General features: G+C 38.4%; 1 protein-coding gene across 1 annotated transcript; it reads right to left on the minus strand.

Annotated features, from left to right (window-relative positions):
- Positions 1 to 344: 344 nt before the first annotated feature.
- On the minus strand, positions 345 to 21,754 carry LOC105227506 (protein tweety). The gene is made up of 9 exons (XM_049455319.1): positions 21,509 to 21,754; positions 11,863 to 12,478; positions 8,430 to 8,607; positions 5,950 to 6,257; positions 5,103 to 5,866; positions 4,874 to 5,043; positions 4,661 to 4,672; positions 3,841 to 4,591; positions 345 to 1,863 (listed from the first exon to the last, which is right to left on the minus strand). Exons 2-9 carry the CDS (start codon positions 12,001 to 12,003, stop codon positions 1,224 to 1,226), a joined length of 2,964 nt encoding a protein of 987 aa, XP_049311276.1. The 5' UTR covers positions 12,004 to 12,478; positions 21,509 to 21,754; the 3' UTR covers positions 345 to 1,223.
- Between the last annotated feature and the right edge of the window lie 328 nt (positions 21,755 to 22,082).

A 22,082-nucleotide genomic window follows, 5' to 3' on the forward strand; every position in this document is an offset into this window, starting at 1 on the left:
AATTAAATTTTTTAAGAAATATTTGCAATCCTGTATTAAAGAATTTAATAAATAAAAATACATAAACAATAATATGCTTATGTAAAAAATATCAGACAAAACAAATATTTTTTTAAATTCTTAATTAAAACCTCTTGATATTTTTTAGTATTCAATTTGATATTTGTGATTAAAAATTTATTTTTAATTTTTTAAACCGATATTTGGGATTTGAAGTTCGAAATTTTTTTAATTTTTGAAATAAAATAAAAAATTTATTTCAGTATTTATTAAAAATTCAGACAAATTCAGTATTAATTAAATTTTTAAGCATTATATACATAAAAATGTTTTAATAAATAAAAAAAATATATAAACAATAATATGCTTATGTAAAAAATATCTAGTTTCGCCTTCACATCCGCTAAGCCCATATTAAAGTGCTCATCTCTACACCGTTGCTTCCGTTTACTTACATTTATTTATTTCACGTATTCACGAATATTATCTTAATTTCTCACCATTTTCATTTAGCCTGTAGCATTGCTGAACACAATCAAATATTCGTTTCAATTTTTTCGCTAAGTTTCACGAATTGCGCTTCGGCAATAGTCTACATTTCGCCGCGTCCTTGTATACTTGTAATAAATTTAAGTTTAAATGCACCATTAAATCTCATTAATTCCGTTCAACTATTCAGTTACATATTCTTTTTATTTATTTACTTATTTGCTTACTATGTACTATGACGCACACACACACACATATGTATGTATGTATGTGTGTGTACTTACTATAGTATGTATGTATGCGTGCTTAGCTACTCGAATTAAGTATTACTCATCTTTTGTTATTTTTGTATGTATTTCAATGTATGCTTGTATGTATGTATGTATGTATTTAGGTCTAAGCATTATCCTTTCTATTACCCAGATTCGTAACAACAACATTAACTGGAATCTTAAAATCTACAACTACACGAACTATGAAACAACGACACAACACAGCGGCAGTGTGTATGTGTGTGTGTGTTGGTGTGTAAGCGCCACACCGCACCGCTACCCGCGCGCAAGTCAACGAGTAGCATACTTATTGCTTTCCGACGTCCCCCACATACGACCAATTAGTCTTGAAGTCAAAAGTCTCACTTAAACTATTTCAAAGAAATTGTTTTTTTTTTTGTATTTTTTTGTGTTTTCATTTTCTTTTTTTGTTTTGTTCATATGTTTTTAGGTCGTTGCCTCTTACAGTTCCGTCACGGCATAGTTGGAGTCGTCGGTGATGGCGGGCGGCGGTGGTGGCGGCAAGTCGTCATCATCATCCATATTATTCGCCGAACTGCCATTGTGTAGTGGCAATGTATTGGCGCCGCCGTTACTATTGTTGCTGCCGGCATTGTTGCCACCGTTGCTGCTGTTGTTGCTACTGCCATTGCTGCTGCCGTTGTTGCTATTGTTCGGTTGGCAATTGCTGTTGCTACTTTTCGAGTTGATGTTGTTGTTATTGTTGTTATTATTCAAACCATGGCCAGGCTTGGGTGGTGAACCTATGCCACCTCCACCGCCACCAATACCACCACTCACACCGACATTACCCACATCCGTTGTGGCCTCGAGTGGTGGCGGTGGCAGGGGTAATGATGAATCGTCGTTCGTTTGTCGATTATCCACGGTTGTCGCTGCACCATTTTGCATTTGCTGTTGTTGTTGTTGCTGCTGCTGTTGATGCAGCTGTTGTTGTTGCTGTTGCTGTGCGGCCGCATGTTGTGGGTGGTCAGTGTGCGCACTGGCGTTCGGTGGCGGCGGCGAGGTGGGTGTGCCAATTCGTGGCGGTGGTATGGCTTTCATCTGTGGTGGCAGCTTCATGGGTGGCCGTTGCAACGTCCTGTGACACAATAAATAACACAATGGTGTGTATTTTAATCATTAGTCATATTTTATGGATTGGCAGACAGAAACGGAGGGAATGAATTACATACTACATACATAGTTACATTTTAAGAATTACTTAAAGTAGTAACGGAAGCATTTTTTGCCACATGTCTTCCTTTAAGAAATTTTATTAAATTGTGTAATAGTTCTGAAATAAGCTGAATGAGTGCCTTAGTAATCGAATGCTAACTGTTAGTTGAACTGTCTAAATAATTTAGATAAATCCTCCCCTATAAAGCAGGAGCTAATTATTTACTAACATAATTTGCCCCAGTAGTCGAAAGATTCCGTTGAACAGAGCCAGAACCTTCTCTTCAATTCATAGCTACTTCAAGAGGGAATGAATACTTTCCTACTTTTTTATATAGGTATACCAAAGTCCACTTAAACTGTGTCTACGCCAATAAAGAAGACAAAGATAGTCCACTTTTCGGTTCAAGGCGTGATTGAGGCAAAGACCATATTGTGTATGTTGGTAATGGTGAAGAGATCGGTCATTAATACTTCATCTCGATTATAAGACATCCATTAGACAAACTATTTTAAAAATCGAGCTAATCGTTTGATGTCCAAGTTTTAAGAATCTCGAAAAGCTCTAAAGCCTTCATAGAGAGGTCCAGTTCTGAGATAATCTGACAGAAACGAAATTGTGGTCCGTTCTTATAAATATTTGACAGTAAAGAGCTACAAAACTTTGAAAATCCCTTCTCAAATAATGTTGGGGCTGGATTACGGTTCCAAATTTGAAATTGATATGTACAAAGCTACAATACCCTTCACAAAACCACAAAATATTTCTTACAAGAACATTGATCAGTCAGTTTGTATGGCAGCTATATTCTATAGTGACTCATTCTGAACGTTTTCGTCGGATATTACGCCGTGTCAAATTTCATGACGTTAATTGCCCAGATGAAAAAGCTTTCCATTCAAGAAACTCTTGATTCCGATCATTGAGTTTGTATGGCAGCTATATGCTATAGTGATCCGATAATGGCTGTTCCGACAAATGAGTAGCTTTTTGGTGTGAAAAAGTGGGATGTAAAATTTCAGATTGATATCTCAAAAACTGAGCTTCCCTTTTATACAGGCCTAACCTTAATATCTATAGGTTTAAATGGGAATATTAAGGTTTGACCTGTATAAAAGGGAAGCTTTTAAAAATATCAAATATCTCCAAACAATTGGAATTGAAAGCTTTTTAAATTGGAAAAGCTCTCTAAAACAGCTTTTATTAAGAGCTTCCGAAGGAGAGCACAATATTAATTTTCAAAAATCAAGGAAAAGCTAAGTTAGTGCATTACCCTCTACTCTGTCCCTGGCAACTTGCAAGGACTAAAGCCAGGGAATTTCCTTCAGGTACATAAGAATTGTTATTTATATGGGGTCTAGGATGAGTTTTCACCTGATTTCATTCATTCTAAGCACAAAGATACACCGCTCTCTCAATTTTATTAAGATAACTCACATATTGATCAATATATGCAGTATAAAGTCTTCTGGAAGTTCGGAAATCTCTACATTTGGTATATGGTATGGACTCAGGGAAGTATTGACCTGATTCAATCCATTTTTGACACACAGAGTTACTATTGTCAAGAAAGGTTTCTCTCTGAAATTCAATTGTCTATCCCATACCTTTCACTGATATTTTCGGTCAAAAGTCAACTTTTGATACTAGGATCCACATATTTTGTAATTAGGGGTTTGAACAGTTTAATCGGATTTGGGCAATTTTTGGCCATAACATGATATCTATCTCAATTAGTTTTAGATGATACAAACAACCGTTAGGTGAACAAAAATATTATATTCTGTAGCAACATGTTGCAAGAGTATAAGAATTCATTCTGTAGTAACTCGTACAATATACAAGAACAATGGAAAGACATATAGTACATTTTTCTCAAATACATAGTAAATCACTTACTTTGAGTAGCTCTGTTGCTGTTGATAAATTGACTCAACCCTGGGTGGCTCTGCGTCCTTCGGTATCTCTGGCAATGGGCAATTCAAGATCGAAGGTTTATACTTGGGATCGAATTTGCCACCTTGACGCAGTGTCGAACACTTGTAGATCTGTTTATCACGATCATAGATTGCCGTATCCATACCCGATGTGGCGGGTATATCACGATGATGCAAACCATCCTGTGGCGACTTCATTTGATTGTGTGACTGTTGTTGCTGCTGATTTGGTAGTGGTGGCTGCTGTTGCTGATGTGGCGGTACATGATGTGCGGGTATTTGTGGATGACCTTGACCCTGTGAATTCTGACGACGCATCGTTGCCATATTCGAGACATAAATTGAGCCCTGGCTAACAGCCACCAGCGGCTGATAGATCGAATGCGGATTGCCATTTGGCTGCAGGGCGGCAATGTGTGCCGGTATCTGTTGATATATTTGGCCTTGTTGAGCAGCTGTCATGTGATGGGCTGGATGAGCTGCTGTGGCATAGGTGCCATATTGTTGAGCTGCCTGCTGTTGCTGTTGGTGATAGATCGCATGTTGGTGTTGTACCGCGGCAGCGACAGCGGCATGCGAATGTGGATGCGGATGGTGACAATAGATCGGTTGGCCGGCCAATTGTTGAGCTTGCTGCTGGGCGAGTTGTTGCTGTGCCGCTTGTTGTTGCTGCTGGAGTGCCGGTTGACTTCGTGCTGGATCGCTACAGGCTACTGGTGATTTTCAGTAAAAATCATTGGCTTCCAAAGTTTTGCATTGTTTGCTTAATGTAGCATATTTACCGTTATTGGGACCTGCAATTTGGGCGTAGATTATGTTAGTGAGGAATGAGAGGCGGATGGGCGTGGAGGTGAGTGAGGAATATAACGTGAAAGCGTGATACTTTTTGATCAGTGAGAAAAATTGGAAATGGTATATATACTACTTTGAAGAATTCATAGAGATGGAGGTCGAGTGATGGCCGAATGAAAACGGTTTTGGCTTCACACACTTACCAGTCAAGTGGGTAGGGCTATGATTGTGCGACGGCAAACGACCCAGCGTATGCGTGCCCATAGCCCTCATGTTCTGCTGCATGTGCGCATGCGCCATCATCTCGTGCTGCTGTCGCTTAGACGGATGCTGCAAGGTGTGCGAGCCACTGATCACCGGCGGACTAAAGTGCCTGCAAAAGAGGTTCGAACAAACAAATTTAAACAAATCTCACATGAGGGACATGCTCACCCGTTGTGATTGCGCGGCAATGTACGTGCCGCATTCATCATTTGTTGATGATTCTGTGGTGCCGGATGTGAAATATACGACGGTTCATCGACCTGTGCATAGTCATTACGCTTACGTATATAGATCCAAGTATGCGAGTCAACCCAAACCATAATTGTCAGGAGAATCGCGGCAATAAAGCTCGCAATCAACATCAATACCAGACCGAGCAGTCCACCTTCGCAGAGTCCTCTGGCAGCGGCCAAGAAGTTATGATGCACTGCCTTACAATCCACCAAAGCTGTGAGTTGGGTAAGCAAACGCTCACTGCTATTTAAATCCGCATTGACTGCGCCTAATTTCGGTTGCAATCCGGACGACTTGAAGAGCACTAATGATATCTTCATAACCGTAGCCATGGCGCTGCGTGCATTGTTGAGCGAATTTTGCGACTCACGCAAACGTTGTGTGAATGGATTGGTGTGACCGGGTTCACATTGCGTATAATGGAGCAGAACATTAGTCGGAAGATCACGTGGCGAAGTGGAGACTAGGAAATCAGCCGGATTAATACAGAGATCACCCACTGCAACGGATGATGAAAGGTAGAGACCAGACATTAGCCAAGAACCGGTAACCGCAAGTAGGCCGCAAACGCTGAATAAGATGAGTGCACAACGCGAATGACGCGCCACGCCCACCAATAAGACGGCACAAAGTACTAATAGAAGTGCTAAAGTAGCAACAGTGCCCGGCCAGCGTATGAGTTCCCACTGATCGCCACGCTGTAAAATATATTAAGTCATCAAATTGATTCTCGTGTTTTGTGGAAGTAAACAAGAAATGTGTATTATAAGTACAAACATACCGACAAAAACTGTGTCATAGAAATACCCAACAATGGTCGACGTATGTCGCCAGCCGCGTTAGTGGCCAGCGTCACATTGCCTTGCACAATGTTCAGTGATACGAAGAGTATGGAGAGCGCGGTCTGATTGGCGACGGGTTGGTCAAAAATGTCGGCCAACTCAACGAGCTGTGGCCGTATGCGATTCTTCAAAGTATTCTCTAGTATGTGTGTCTGATTTCGTATGGTGGTAACCAAATTATCAACCTTGCGCCCGGCAGTCAGCACTTCTAGCAGTCCATTGTGGAGATCATCGTTGCCATATAAGCCTGTGGAAGTTAAATGGAAGTAATGTTAAAGGGGATATTGAAAACACTTTTATGTTTCATACGTAATTCTCTGAATTCACATTTTTTCTCCCCCAGAAGCTATTCATTTTTCGGAATCGCTATTCGTATCGGATCATTATAACATAGATCTGTCATAGATACAAATTGACCGGTCCAAATTGAGTTCTTGCATGAAAAAGGCCTTTCACCCAAAACATCTAGACAGGTAAGAATACAAGTGTGTATCTAAAATTCTCCTTCTATTGATCCTAACTGTTAGTTTAATGTTATCACTGGGCTTTAAAAGTATATTGACATTTTCTGACAGATTTTTCGTAAGAAAAATACTTTTCTATTATTGGAACCCATGAGATATCTCATTATTTATACAGGAAATCATTAAGAGGTGTCTAAACCCTTCTGAGCTTAATGATTTGCGGAACCGGTAGGAGTGTTTTAGTCCATCCGGACGACATTACCTAGCCAGCAGAGCCGCTGTCTTATATTTCTCATACAGCTCATCGTTCCATTGAATGCGATATTCTCAGAATCGCAGAACCTTTCTCTCGAAAACTCGTAACGTCGATTTATCTAATGTTGTCACCGTCCATGCCTCTGCACCATATATCAAGACGGGAATAATGAGTTACTTATAGAGTTTTGTTTTTGTTCGTCGAGAGAGGTCGTTGCATTTTGAGGCTGACGTTGTTGTTGGCATTAAAGCTGGTTCTAAGATGAACGAAATTATCTACGACTTCGAAGTTATGGCTGTCAACGACTGTTAACAGTGACGTGGGAGCCTAGCCGCGAGTGCAACGACTGTTTGTTTGATGACAGGAGATATTTCGTTTTGCCCTCATTCACAACCAGACCCCTTTGCTTCGCTACAAGGTACCACCAAATAGAATTGTCAAGTAATGCTAATGCATTGGAGGTTACTTCTTTCGTCAAATAAAAGAATAGATTTTTAACCATATATTCCATTGCTCTAAATTCTAGATTATATTTAAAGAAGTCCCTTACGATGACAGCGCCAAGGTAATCGCAAAGAATACGACTTTATATTCAAATTCGACTAGGAACAATTTTAAACTGCTACAGAAACCATAAAGGGAAGCTCGGCTTGAGATTCTCCACCCGTTTATTGACTAAAGTTGTTTTGAGGATTTCTAAGATTTGGAATTCCTGTTCAAATTAGACTACTCACGCATGGAAGAAACTAAAATTAATGAGACCAAATAGCATTCACTTATTTTAAGTTCTGCAAAATATGCTTTAAAAATCGGTTTCAAGAATTTTCCCCAAATCTAACCTATAATTGGATACAAACATAAAACCCAATACTCTTGTAAAGCCCCATAAATCACCTCACCCATTTGCTGACTCCCATTTATGAGTTTCCCTAAAAATCAGTAAGCATTCAGCCAACACCCTTAAGGCCAACAGCAACATAATTCTGCATACAAAATCCTGTATTCCTTGATGATTGACTATCGAATAGCGTGTAACACGCTTCACTGCCATATTAATCATCGATAAGGCCAAACTACGCCTCATATATTATTGCAAAATAAATAACTGTACTTTTATTTCATGTTTCAAAGGTGATTCAGTATTAAAGAAAGCCTTTTTGTATGTTTGGCTGAATTGTAAGGGTTGGCTTTGGTGCATATTTGCGTTTGGTTACCTAAGGTAAGCAGTCAATACTTCAACTATTAAGCGATTAGTTACATTATACTAATACTCCAATAAATTTACATACTCTCTATACATACATATTTTTTTTTTTTGAGTTGTTATTGTAATGTAGTGCCGTTGAAAGGAGTGCCACTGCCAATCATCAAAGTAATCCCTTACCAAAGTGGACACACCCAAACCAAACATAATTGTAATTTTAACACACTATACTTTATGTAATAAAACTAAAACTAAAAAAGTGTGTAACAAGTTTACTTGTACAAAGTGCACATTAATTAGTTTTATTAGCAACTTTGCCATTTTTTATGGAAATTTAATGAAATTATGACAAAAAAACCTCGAGCTTTTGTGGAAGAGACAAACTTTTCAGCTTTTTATTATTTGTTGCCTTTTCTGTCATACAACCCACAAGTGACACCACCTTTGTTTTAATTAAGTTGAGAGAACAGAAATTCAAATTTCGAAAACACTTACCGAGTCCTATCGCCGCACAGCACATCACCGTTACAATGGAGAGAGCAACTTTTAAACTTGTAATGGAATGTGCTGGTCGTGGTTTTCTGTCACAACATCGTGTCATTAAGTAGAGCAGCAGTCCAAGTAGGGATATGATGAGGAGCGCGGCCGGCACGGAACCCAATATACCCAAACTCTGTAAATTAGGGAAAGGAAATGTGTATTTAGTATGTAGGAATATTATATTAATTTTTGAACTTTACATAAATTAAATCATAGATTTTTTAGACAACATTTTGATTAGATTTTTATGCTAATCTTATGCAAAATTTCCCTATTTAGTCTCCTATTTATGGTTTCTAATTTAATGACGGCAAAGGTAATATTTTTATTAATTTATTCAAGATAATACTTATACTGGACGATGGTGAGATAGAAATCCTTATTATTATGGAAGTTGAGAGGAAGATATTAACCGATTACTTCCATAATTTTTGGGAGAGATATGTCATATAGTACGTAAAAAGTATCAACTTTACTAAATTTATTCAAAACCTTCACCAAAATGGACGTGTGTTCTTGATCCTTTAACTTTTTTCCGTTTATTGAGTGGGATGATTAAGAGCAGTATTTACTTGTAGTATGGTCCGAGGATGTTGCTTCCTTTTCATTGGTCGGTTTTTTACATGGCGGGCTCCAAACTCAGTGCACAACCATTGGGAGGGTTGGTTCGCCTTCTCACTTTAGTTCGCCTTCAAACGCATGTTCTTTGGCTATTTGGAAGATACTAGGTCTAAGACCGGAAGTCGTGAGCTGCTTGAGCCATATGTGAATGAATCGTTTCTGGTATCTTCTAAGTGAATGGCCATCAGAGAACTTTCCTCACTTGCGTGAACTTCTACACATGACTCCATCTTCCGCTGAATAGGTCATGCCGTCTGAATGGACGAAAACACTTCAGCACGAAAAGGATTCGACGCAGTACCCGCAGGGGGAAGCAAAAGAAGAGGAAGACCTACACTTCGTTGGGAAGACAAGGTGGACAAGAACCTGGCTTCGTTTGGAATCTCCAATTTGCGCCACATTACGAAAAGAAAAAACGACTGGCGCGCTGTTGTTAACTCGGCTATGATAGTTTATCTTTTTGTAATACCAATTAACGAGTGCGAGAGTTAATGAAAGCGACGGGCTAACATATTTATCGACCTAAAATATCAGAATGAACTCAATAGGTATGTACTGCGAATTATCTTATTACATCCTTCCTTCTACCCATGAAGTCATTCAACCCTACCGAGCTCGGTGATCCAAAAAATAAATTGTCGAAAAGAGTTTTAGTCCACTAACGGATATAACGTTTCAATTAAATCACCCCTTTTCCTTGCATTTGCTAGGCGCTCGCCAAAATTTTTAGTTTCCTGTCGGTCAAATACCATTTTTGTCTGTCGTTAGTTGAAAGGAACCAGACTGGAATTACCTAGAGGCCACAAACATAGATTTTTCAAGCCTTCTGAACTAGTTATTGTTGACAGCTCTAAATTTGATAACGTGGAGATAAGCACGGACTAACTCTTGACAACAAGTGTAACTATAGAATCGGTTGACAATTGATAAGCAGATTCCAATTTCGACGGACAAAAAACACGCTCTATAAGTTACGTATCATTCATGTCCTAAATGGTGATTTTTTTAAGAGCTTGATAACTTTTTTAAAAAAAAAAAACCAATAAAATTGCAAAATCTCGGTTCTTTATTTGAAACGTTAGATTGGTTCATGACATTTACTTTTTGAAGATAATTTCATTTAAATGTTGACCGCGGCTGCGTCTTAGGTGGTCCATTCGGAAAGTCCAATTTTGGGCAACTTTTTCGAGCATTTCGGCCGGAATAGCCCGAATTTCTTCGGAAATGTTGTCTTCCAAAGCTGGAATAGTTGCTGGCTTATTTCTGTAGACTTTAGACTTGACGTAGCCCCACAAAAAATAGTCTAAAGGCGTTAAATCGCATGATCTTGGTGGCCAACTTACGGGTCCATTTCTTGAGATGAATTGTTGTCCGAAGTTTTCCCTCTGTGTGGCATGTAGCGCCATCTTGTTGAAACCACATGTCAACCAAATTCAGTTCTTCCATTTTTGGCAACAAAAAGTTTGTTAGCATCGAACGATAGCGATCGCCATTCACCGTAACGTTGCGTCCAACAGCATCTTTGAAAAAATACGGTCCAATGATTCCACCAGCGTACAAACCACACCAAACAGTGCATTTTTCGGGATGCATGGGCAGTTCTTGAACGGCTTCTGGTTGCTCTTCACCCCAAATGCGGCAATTTTGCTTATTTACGTAGCCATTCAACCAGAAATGAGCCTCATCGCTGAACAAAATTTGTCGATAAAAAATTTTCGAACCGAACACTGATTTTGGTAATAAAATTCAATGATTTGCAAGCGTTGCTCGTTAGTAAGTCTATTCATGATGAAATGTCAAAGCATACTGAGCATCTTTCTCTTTGACACCATGTCTGAAATCCCACGTGATCTGTCAAATACTAATGCATGAAAATCCTAACCTCAAAAAAATCACCCGTTATTTTACGGCGCCGAAACAAGAACGTTAACGAATCGAGATGATAAAACACTTGGAGCATTCGAGGGAACTGTTCTCCGCAAGGTCTGAGAAGCTGTCTGCGTGTATATGAGGTTTATGACGATATGGTTAAAGTATGTAGTGAGATTCATAAAAATCCAACGAATGTACTGCTTCGGCTATATTGTACGCTCTAGCGAACTACTTCTTCATATTCAATGAAAGGATCAAGTGCATAGTAACCTGTCTGCTCTTGGGATGTACCACTAGCATGACCTCGCAAAGGACAGAGGCAACTGGCGCAGTTTTGTGTTCTTGGCTCAGACCGGGTCGGAAAAAGGTTTTTTGGCTTTTTAATGGTATATATGGTCGTTGTGTGTGGGATATATTTGCAATGTAGCGGTTTTGGACTAGAATCTTCATCACAACTTTTAGGTCGATGAATGTTGATGGTAGCAAAGGAACAAATTACCTCCAATGGCCTTTTAATAAAAGCTAAAGATTTATTTGGGGAGGGCAAATAATAGGATACATAGATTGTAGAATAATATCGAGATAGGGATCCGCAATGAATTCATTGTATGGAAATGGTTCATAAAATTACTGTAAATGTCCATAAAAACTACTGAGATACTGAGTTATACCGAACTTTGCTAGTAAACAATATAAAATGAACTGCTCTATGGCCTAAAAAATTTAGTAAATCTAGGTACGCACAAAGAGATCCTCGTTCAAATACCTGCCTAATGACTGTTATCCTCTTCAGAGAATATAGAACTTTAGAATTTATGATACAAAAATCCGAACCGAATCATATAATTATATCACATAAACAATCACAAAGATAAAAACAGTTATTCGTACTCACCTCCAAATAGATTTCGTCATTCGGGCGAAATGTGCTGTTGATTTTGTGGAAAGTGATGTTGTAGTGCGGCAATGCATGCAGAAGCTTCGCGATGACCGGCACCCTATATTGGTCCGTATATTCATGATGATAATCACCCATTTTCACACAAAAGCCCCAATTAATTTAATGTCTTTTGCGCAACGTCTTCTCGTAACGTTACGGTTTCTTCTTCTCACTCGCTTGCCACTTTCCCCTTTTGTGAGTTTCTTAAATCCGTTTACGAGCTTAAGTACATACTCATGCACAAACACAAAACCAACAACACACTTTAACACACGGTGACTGCCAGGTCCGAGCGGCGCATAGGTAAGAGGGCACACGCGTACGTGACGTTCGGTGGTGAAGTGCGGAGACACGGCGTTCCGCAAGCAAATAAACCGAGGTGACAATGTTAGCGCCGCCGATGTTATCAGGCAAAGCGCAGAGGAGGTTCCTGTGCTGTATGCCGATGCTAATGCTAATGTTGCGATTGTGTGGTAGATGGGTGTGCTGTTGTTGTTGTTGTCGTTGTGTTATTTAATGGCTGAACCTTTTTCGCAAAAGGAAATGAAGCCACACACCGAAACACTTTACACTGGTTACATTGTTGGAGGGAAGAAAGCAGAAAAGGTATGAAAAAAATATGAAATTTAAAAAGCGAACTTCTTTTGTTTTGGTGAATTGGAGCACACCTACACATACAATATTTAAATTGAAACCCCCCACACCCATAAACACATACACGCACACATGTACTTGTGTTTGACAAAGTACCGGAAGTGTGTCAAGAGTGCAACAAAGTAAAAACAACAAGAAAAGTAAATGCAAAGACAAATTCTAGTAAAAGATGTACGGCAACAACCACAAGACACCCACAGATCATGATCTCGAGTGATACTTGAAGTGTCGGCGTCGCTTGACTGCCATTCAGTCATGTCCTCAACATGTCGCCCTGTTCACGACTCCTTCTTATACCAGTATTATCGTATGTAAGACGCATATATTGTATAACGGAGCTACGCAAAGAGTTGTAAGGGGTTCAATTACTTATTCCGGTCATGTTTGGAAATTTGCTGTTTAAATTTGAGGCGAACTTAAGTTATACTTTTCTTGCAAGATTTTTCTTATAATTGTAGCTGAAAATGTGACAACGGTCCATATCAAATTAAGTACCAGAACTAACGGGTGATTTTTTTGAGGTTAGGATTTTCATGCATTAGTATTTGACAGATCACGTGGGATTTCAGACATGGTGTCAAAGAGAAAGATGCTCAGTATGCTTTGACATTTCATCATGAATAGACTTACTAACGAGCAACGCTTGCAAATCATTGAATTTTATTACCAAAATCAGTGTTCGGTTCGAAATGTGTTTATCGACAAATTTTGTTCAGCGATGAGGCTCATTTCTGGTTGAATGGCTACGTAAATAAGCAAAATTGCCGCATTTGGGGTGAAGAGCAACCAGAAGCCGTTCAAGAACTGCCCATGCATCCCGAAAAATGCACTGTTTGGTGTGGTTTGTACGCTGGTGGAATCATTGGACCGTATTTTTTCAAAGATGCTGTTGGACGCAACGTTACGGTGAATGGCGATCGCTATCGTTCGATGCTAACAAACTTTTTGTTGCCAAAAATGGAAGAACTGAACTTGGTTGACATGTGGTTTCAACAAGATGGCGCTACATGCCACACAGCTCGCGATTCTATGGCCATTTTGAGGGAAAACTTCGGACAACAATTCATCTCAAGAAATGGACCCGTAAGTTGGCCACCAAGATCATGCGATTTAACGCCTTTAGACTATTTTTTGTGGGGCTACGTCAAGTCTAAAGTCTACAGAAATAAGCCAGCAACTATTCCAGCTTTGGAAGACAACATTTCCGAAGAAATTCGGGCTATTCCGGCCGAAATGCTCGAAAAAGTTGCCCAAAATTGGACTTTCCGAATGGACCACCTAAGACGCAGCCGCGGTCAACATTTAAATGAAATTATCTTCAAAAAGTAAATGTCATGAACCAATCTAACGTTTCAAATAAAGAACCGATGAGATTTTGCAAATTTTATGCGTTTTTTTTTTTTTAAAAAAGTTATCAAGCTCTTAAAAAATCACTCTTTATATAGCAGCCTCAATAATTAACTGTTTAACCGTTGATTAGTGTAGTATTATGACGAACCTCCTATTGACCAAGGCTACGAACCCGCCTCTAAGTTATTCTAAATCGTAATATTTCGAGAGAAACTTCTTCTAAAATTAAGATCAGCAAAGGGCCAGCTTAGGATAGGTTAAATTAGGTTGGGTCAAGCGGTCGATCGTTCCAAAAAAATGTAGCGTTCGTTAGAGCCTTGTAAATCTGCGACAGAGACGTTTCATGTGATCAAGCAGGCTTGCCCAGATGGTGCTTTACCAAGAAGTGGTGTGTTTCGGTGACAACAGGCCTTTTAGGAAAGCCGAAAAGAAGTGGCTGCTGAAGACCGTGCTGGGAGACCTGCGACCGATGCTCATTGTCTTTTTTGACATCAACCATGAATTTGTTCGTCCTGGACAAACCGTCAACGCAAAGTTTTAGGTGGAAGTCCTCAAGGGCAACGAAGGGTCAATCGGGTTCGACAAGACTTCGCTGCCGATTGGAAGTTGCACCCCGACAATGCCCCTGCTCACACCTCGTTTCGTGTGAACAGCTTCTTAACCAAGGCCTACAGCCCAGATGTCGCCCACCGTCCTTTTTTTGTTTCCTTGCCTGAAAAGTCTGATGAAAGCAAGTATTTTGAGACGACAGAAGGGATTCAAGCAGCATGCATCTCAGCTCTCAAGGCTACTCCGGAGAATGCGTCTTTAATGCTTGGAAATCCCGCTGTCAGCGCTGCATTGACGCAGAAAAAGCTTATTTTGAAAGTTTTTAAAGAGTTGTAACGATTGGTTCAATAATTTTTTTAAATGAACTCAGTCCTATTACTTTCCAGACAAAACCTGTAGTTTCAGAGATACAGCTTTGAGAACCTGTGCGCTCGAGGCTACCTAGACTAAGTGTGTCGTCTTTAAACGCATTTTTCTCGAAGCTGTGCTTTTGAAGTCGGTTGGTAAGATTTCTCGAGCACTACTCAAGCGATCTTCATTAAATTTTACACAGGTCTTAGAGATACAATTCCTAAAGACTTGAACGAACTACTTTTTTTCGATTACAACTATTTGAAAAAAAATGTTTCCCAAACTTTCTTTGAAATTTTCATTGCTTTTGTAAAAATATCTGCCAAAAAAACCAATTTTCAGTATTCCTTCGTTCAAGTTCAAGGTTTTACCTAAACCACGTATTTTTTCACTTTAGGTGATTCCCATGCCAACGCGGGCGTTTTCTTTTCCGAGGAATCACCGGAAATGGCGTCGCATTGGCCGAGCTTAAAATATTTTTTTCCAAAAATTTTAGATTTTTTTTTGTATGAGAAAAAAATTGTTGAAAAAAGAATGTTTTGTACACGAAGAAACCAAAGTAACCCCTTAATATTTTTTTTTTTTTCAAAATTCTGCTTCCAAAAAATAGCCCTAGATATGCACCTGTCAAAGCAGCTTCTTCTATGTGTGCAACAAATTTACATATACATCGTTAAATATTTCGAAATATGTATGTACTCCTTCAGTTACGCCCGCACAGCTGTCTTTTGCCGTTCTATTCTTCGAATTTGTATCCTTACATCCACCGGGCCGTTGGTTAGGGTGCACGTCCTGCTTCCTTACTATCGCTTTTGATGCATTTTAATGACACTCACTGAGGCACTCATTAACTTCGATTCTTCGCTGATGGAAACGTGATTACATACATATTTTATATACTCAGTATATACACTCATTAGCACTTAATGCATTTCATTAAAGCGAATGGCATGAATGAAGGTGCTTTGACGCTGTTACTGGAGCAAAGCTGTTTGTATACACATATGGATGTGTGTGTGAGTGCAATATTACACTCCATCATCTTAACTGCTTACTACATACTACTTGGACGTCTTCCAATTCATATTTCTCGCACTTTACTGCTTACTTTGCTATTTAAATAGCCCACTTTGCTGTATCTAACTGAGATTTATTGCATGCATTCTTTAATGGCTAAATTGGTATGGAAATGTGAATAGATTTAGCCACCCACCCACACATACATACACATCTACTTTTATACTTTTTATGCACTGTTATTCAAGCACATAGCTCAAAAGTAAAGAGCAATCCAAGTGAGGCAGCAGCAGCTCTAAACCTGAATCTGCAAGTTAAATAAATGTGCCCTTCGGTTGAAAAGCTGCCGAGTTTATTTGCCTACATTGCGGGGTCACACACTTCACTTGTGTAACGGTATCCCAGTGAGCATAAATAGCAGTTAAAGGGGTTATATCGACCCGTAAGTCAAAAAAATGCTTTTTTTTTGAAGATTTTTTTCAAGTGATATTTGTTTAATAGGTAAATACAAATTTATAGAATTCTGTGTACTCTATTAATCGTTAACTCATTTTAAAAATTTTGGATTCTCTTGATCCTGTAACCGATCTCCAGGAGAACCTCCGAGAAAGGTGTTTGGCGGTGTTGTAGATTTTTCTGCTTTAAATTATCAAATCCAAATGTCAGACCAATTTATTATTACAATAGATACACGTAATGATCGATGAATAGTCAAAATTTTCTGTTTTTGGAAAGAAAAAAAATAGATTTTTTAAAATTCACAGGTGAACATAATCTCTTAAATATTCTTCAAAGATAATAATAGCAGTTCAAATACAAAGAAATAATCAGAGTCTTGAGTTAAATGTAGCTATATGAATAAACTTATCTTATAAGATAGGTCGGTGGACTGTAATCTCATATTTTCCTATTGGCATTGCTGGACTTATTTAAGGCTAAAGGTTTAAAAGTGAAGTTGGCTGCGCTTAGCAAGAGATTAAATGAGTTAGCAAGTGATATACAACTTTAAGCACAAAATGAAAGAGTAAATTATACAATTTCTATCTGTGTGTCTGTGATTATTTTGAATATGCAAAAAGCCCAAAAACCAAAATTTCGCTAAGGAAAAACCATTGCTTCAAGGACTTCCATTACAACCCTAATTTCATTTTTCAACACCACAAAATGTGTCCGTTGATAAGACGTCTGAAAGTCTAGCAGATAAAACCCTAACAGAGCATACATGTTTTTAGTATATGGGTAGTACAGCAGGCACACAAGATTTTTCGGTAGTCAACCAGCGCTTACCAAGCTCATGGAACATCCATAGAGTCCATTCCTTCGCAAACTAATAAAATGGGAAAGAATACCACTCCAACACTAGTGAGTATTATAAAATATTTTCAGTTCTCTCACTCTTTATAGATGAAGCTTGATAAACACGCTAATAGTTCCTTGTTATATATTTACACAAATACCGCATTAATTTACGCACACTTCTATTAAAACATGACATAATTAATGAACAATTTCGGATGATTAGATAAGAATTGTCAATACAATTAATAAGTATATCTCTTTACTACTTTAGTAGTTGCTATCATATTTCTCCCACTGCAAATACCAAAGTTAAAACGATTAGATAATCAGTGCCTTTCAATAATCTCTATCATTACGTAGAGTACCACTAGATAATCAATAAAAATATGGTATTCTATTTTAGATATCTAAAATTCTCCTTTGGAGAAAATATAGCTTCAACAATTTAATGGAACTTTATATAGAGATTGTAATTTGAATTAAAAAAATGTTCAGTTGAAGTAAAAATTATAGACTTCGTTTTTATGGATGCATTTTCCTTCATACGCATACTAGTTTAGTAGTGTAGACTAAAAAAGAATTTGAGAACTACATTAGTAACCGAAGTATGTCTAGACTGTTTGTATAAGGAATAAAATTACCTCAAATCTTGAAGAGCGCTATTGCATGGAAGTTTTGCGTTCACATTTTTTTTATCAGTTCTAAGTCGGTTTAAAACTTGTAGGTCCAGAATTATTTGGATTACATTAGCGCACAAACTACAAGGTGTTTACCAAAGTAAACAGGACTTTTTGAATCTACCGCCATCTATATGTAGACTGGTGCGTTAGAATTTGCCATCTTCATCGATTGTCCAGTGAGAATTTCATGACTTCCAAGTATTTATTTCAATATATTTCAGATGGTGATCACCTGAGCATTAGGTGAGGATTTACGCTTTAATTATGTATGTGTATATTATCAAGGAGGGATAATATAATGGACTAATGACTATTCTAGATATTCATAATGGATCAGGAAGCCCATAAAAGCTATAAATACCAAGAGTTTGATTTATTAAGTTACTGCGTTTTTAACAAAACCTAGTCGAGCAATAACAACACTTCCGAAGAAGATTTTTTAGTACGAAATTTCAACTTACTAATACCATATCTTACTACTAGATAGCTTGGGTTAGCGGAAGTATGGCCAGCGCTGAGCCACCATCGGTACATGGGCTGTCGCAAGAGCCTTTTGGCCAGAAAGCAATCGCAAGAGAGAGTGATCTCTTTGTGCTCAGTAAAGATAACGTCTCCCTAGATGTGGGGCTTTTAATAAGCCATTACGCTTTTAGCTTCCATGAACACAACTCAAAACATCCTTCTTGACTGCCCCGCATTTGGTAGACTTAAAGACTTAGGCGCCCAAATTTTCAGACAGACAACCAAACCGGCGAGAGTTGAAATTAAATGCCTGTGTAAATTTGTATTGGCTGCTAAGCATTTTTCTAAATTATAAGTCCACGAGTAATCTTTGATCAGCCATCTAACCTAATTTAACACCATATAGCATAACCCGATTACTCTTATAGAACGTAGATACAGATTACTATTACCGTCTATTGGAAAACTGTTGTTGAACTTGAAAAATTTGAGGCTTTTGAACTTGTCATAAATATTAAGATCCGGTTTGAAAATCTGTTCACATCTCTATAAATCACAAATACATCATACTTTAAGGTTTAATTCGCCCAAAAATGTGTATTATCTAACTCTGTTTCGAATTGAAGTCATCCAGGACTAATATCCTTGGTTCTCCGATAATGGGAAACTGTTCCCGAATAGAATACATATACTACTTGTAAATAGAACACATAGAACAAATACAAAAATAAGCCTTAGAAAATCATCATTTTTCCGGACACTTGTTATATTGACTCAGAGTGACAGTTGTAATAAATTTTCTTTAATTTTAATATCAACTGACAATAGCGTATTAATTGAAGGATATACACACTTATGTATATATACATACATACATACAAACCCACGGATGATATTTATTCTTTAACTCAGTAATTATTTTGAAATATTCAGCATAGCAAAAGTATCTAAATATTTGCATTTTTGAGGAAAAGGAACTTAAATTTCTGATTTTAATTTAAACCAATTTTACACTCCCAAAAAATACCTTCCCAATATTGTATGTATATACCATGTAGATCTAAGTACATCTAAGTACATAAACTTTGTCTAACGCCTGTCTGTGGGATTGTGTGTGTTTAGTCTCGTTGCGGATAAATCCTCCTCCAAATACTTATAATTGCATACATATATTAAGTGTGTGTGTGTGCGTGTGTAAAAGGATAATTTCATTATAGTACTTAAAGCCGAATCAAATCACCAGCTCCCTTGTTTGTATATGTGGGCACACACAATTTTCATCCCGGAATTGACAAATACACGAAGCGAGCAAAACTTCAATGAAACGCTGAGCAAAAAGAGCGCTCAATCAAGTCGCTGAGAGCGCACATGAATTAAAATCACTTGCACACACATACATACAAATGCATAAAGTATATTTTTATCGCGCCCATTTGTTTGTTTACATTTACGCCAACGGTATTAGCCCGTCTAGGCAGTGCATTCTTGCGCAATAACCGGCGAATTCGCCGCACCAAGCAAGAGCGCCTAAACATTTGTCTGCGTTAGCGCTGTGTGAAAGCAGGAAATGCAGATAACTTTTGCTCCGTGATAAACTAACTTTTATTTGTCGCTAATTGACGACGCTCTCACATTGAGGTTAGACGGCATGTTAAAGGCTACGCCTCCCGGTTAGTGAGTGCCAAAAAGTTATCTCGTATCCTGTATGCTCTGCTCTCACTCAACGATTTTGAGGACGAGTACGCGAACAAGCACGACGGCGCGACTACAATGGCTGGTTATCCTGTCATACAGTTGCCATATCAGCGGGCTAGAGCCAGCCAGGCAAGTGCTCAGTGCTCTTATAAAGTGTATTGATTAAAAAATCCACTTTTTTTGTTTGTTTGAAGTTCGACACAACAACAAAAAGAATAACAAAAACGACGACAGCAGCGGTGGCGTTAAAGTATTCGAATGCGCAGCGCGTATTGCTAGTGTTATTCCTGTTCCTATTTCAATGTGTCTTCCTATTGTGTCCTGCGCGAGGGTCGCCTTGACTCGCACGAATCGTACCACACACACAGTCATATACGGTTGTATATTTTTGTGCATATGTGTGTGTGTATGCTTACAAATATCAATAAGGACGTGCTTACGGCTGACAAGTACACGTATGAGTCTCGTAAAATGCAACTAACGGTGGCGGGCGTCGAAGTCAGTCCGTTATTTGGCAAATGCAGATATACTTATGCTTGTATGTATGTATGTGTGTGTGTGTAGAGGGAGAGGGTGGGGGTTGACTGCTCGCTTACTCGCCTGCTTGCCTACAAGACGTCGGCTACGGCTGAGGCACGGCTGAGACTGCGGCAGGCGCGTTGCCATTGTATTTGCGGGATAAATGTGGCAAGTGGTGATTGTGTGGGGTAGCGCGGGTGTAAGGACAAACCTTTGCTGGTTGAGTAATTGCAAGCGCTTTCGGAGTGTGCGAACATGTGTGTGTGTGTGTGTTGCTCGCATGGATGCTGCTTTAGGGTTAGCACTGTCTATAGACTTTACCGTTGCGCGCACACAAACAAACACACACATTAGAGGCAGCGTTAGATATACATGTATGTGTGTGTGTATTTCCGCGCATACATACATTTGTACGTCATTTTGTGTGTGACTGCAATGCACAAATATTATAAAATCTTCTACAGACACAGGCAGACAGGGAGTGGACTTGTAGTTGTTGCGTTTTAATTAAAAAATGCAATTAAAGTGCTTTTCTGGCAACATTGCAAACACTTAAGTGTGAACTTTAAACTTGATTCTGCTGCTGTTGCAAGCTTTTTCTGCGTGCACTAAATAAATTTTGCTTTGAAAATAATTTTTTAACCGAAAAATATATGTTTTTGCACACTCAGCCAATATATGTATGTATGCAGCTGGTATTTTAACCGTTATTATTACTTTGCACAATTTTCAGCACGATTTTTATTTAATTTGCATATTTGGTTACACTTTTCATTATATATTTTTTAATTTATACACATTCACTAGATTTTCTTTTACATTTTATTTCATCTTCTATTATATTTAATGGTAATTTTGTGCTTTGCATTCGCAAAACTTTTATGGATACATAATTTTCGCCCCACAAATGCACTCAGCGCGACTACAGCAAGCAGAAAACTATGAACTATATTCGTATAAGCTTGTAGTGTAGCTGGAAAAGCATAATTTCACAGCCATTGCTGCCTTTTTTGCCAAACACTTACTTTTCCTCCAAACACAAACGATTTTATTTTTCAAATTTTTTCAATCACATATTCTCCATTTATGCATATTTAATTCATAATTATTTATTTTTCTTTCTTGTTAGTTAATGAAATGTAGTGAATTTTTCCAGCAATCACTTTGCTTTGTATCCGGCGGTCGATTTCAAACGGCTACCGTAACGCATGAACCACACATTCTGAGCATCGAACTAAGTATGAAATTTTTTTTCTTTTAACCCGGTCACACCCTCTATCGCTGGGCATACGAACGCTCAGCTTTGAGTATTCGTTGATTTTATGTACAAATTGTGGGATATTACGAGCATAAATATATACGGAACAGGAATCAGGACTCAAAGCACTCTGTGCAAATGGGAATTCAGAGAGAGAGAGAGAGAGAGCGAAAGAGTGAGAGATGCGAGCGAGAGCAATATTTAACAGTTTCGCGGCGAATATTTTGTGAGAGACAGGATACCAAGCACGAACTATGTAATTTACAGCAACTTGTTTATGTTCTTGACGAGTATCCTGATTTCGCTTAAGAGGTAACAAGTGCAAAATATTATTAAAAATT

Source organism: Bactrocera dorsalis, chromosome 4 (assembly GCF_023373825.1).
Source record: "Bactrocera dorsalis isolate Fly_Bdor chromosome 4, ASM2337382v1, whole genome shotgun sequence".
NCBI classification, from domain to species: domain Eukaryota; kingdom Metazoa; phylum Arthropoda; class Insecta; order Diptera; family Tephritidae; genus Bactrocera; species Bactrocera dorsalis.

What these genes read in the sequence shown, in the direction of transcription:
- LOC105227506 (XM_049455319.1), bottom strand. Translation starts at nt 12,003, where the DNA reads ATGGGTGATTATCATCATGAATATACGGACCAATATAGGGTGCCGGTC. An exon ending in ATGACGAAATCTATTTGGAG is followed by an intron (nt 8,608 to 11,862) that starts GTGAGTACGAAT and finishes CCTAATTTACAG; the next exon opens with AGTTTGGGTATATTGGGTTC. An exon ending in CTGTGCGGCGATAGGACTCG is followed by an intron (nt 6,258 to 8,429) that starts GTAAGTGTTTTC and finishes TAACTTCCACAG; the next exon opens with GCTTATATGGCAACGATGAT.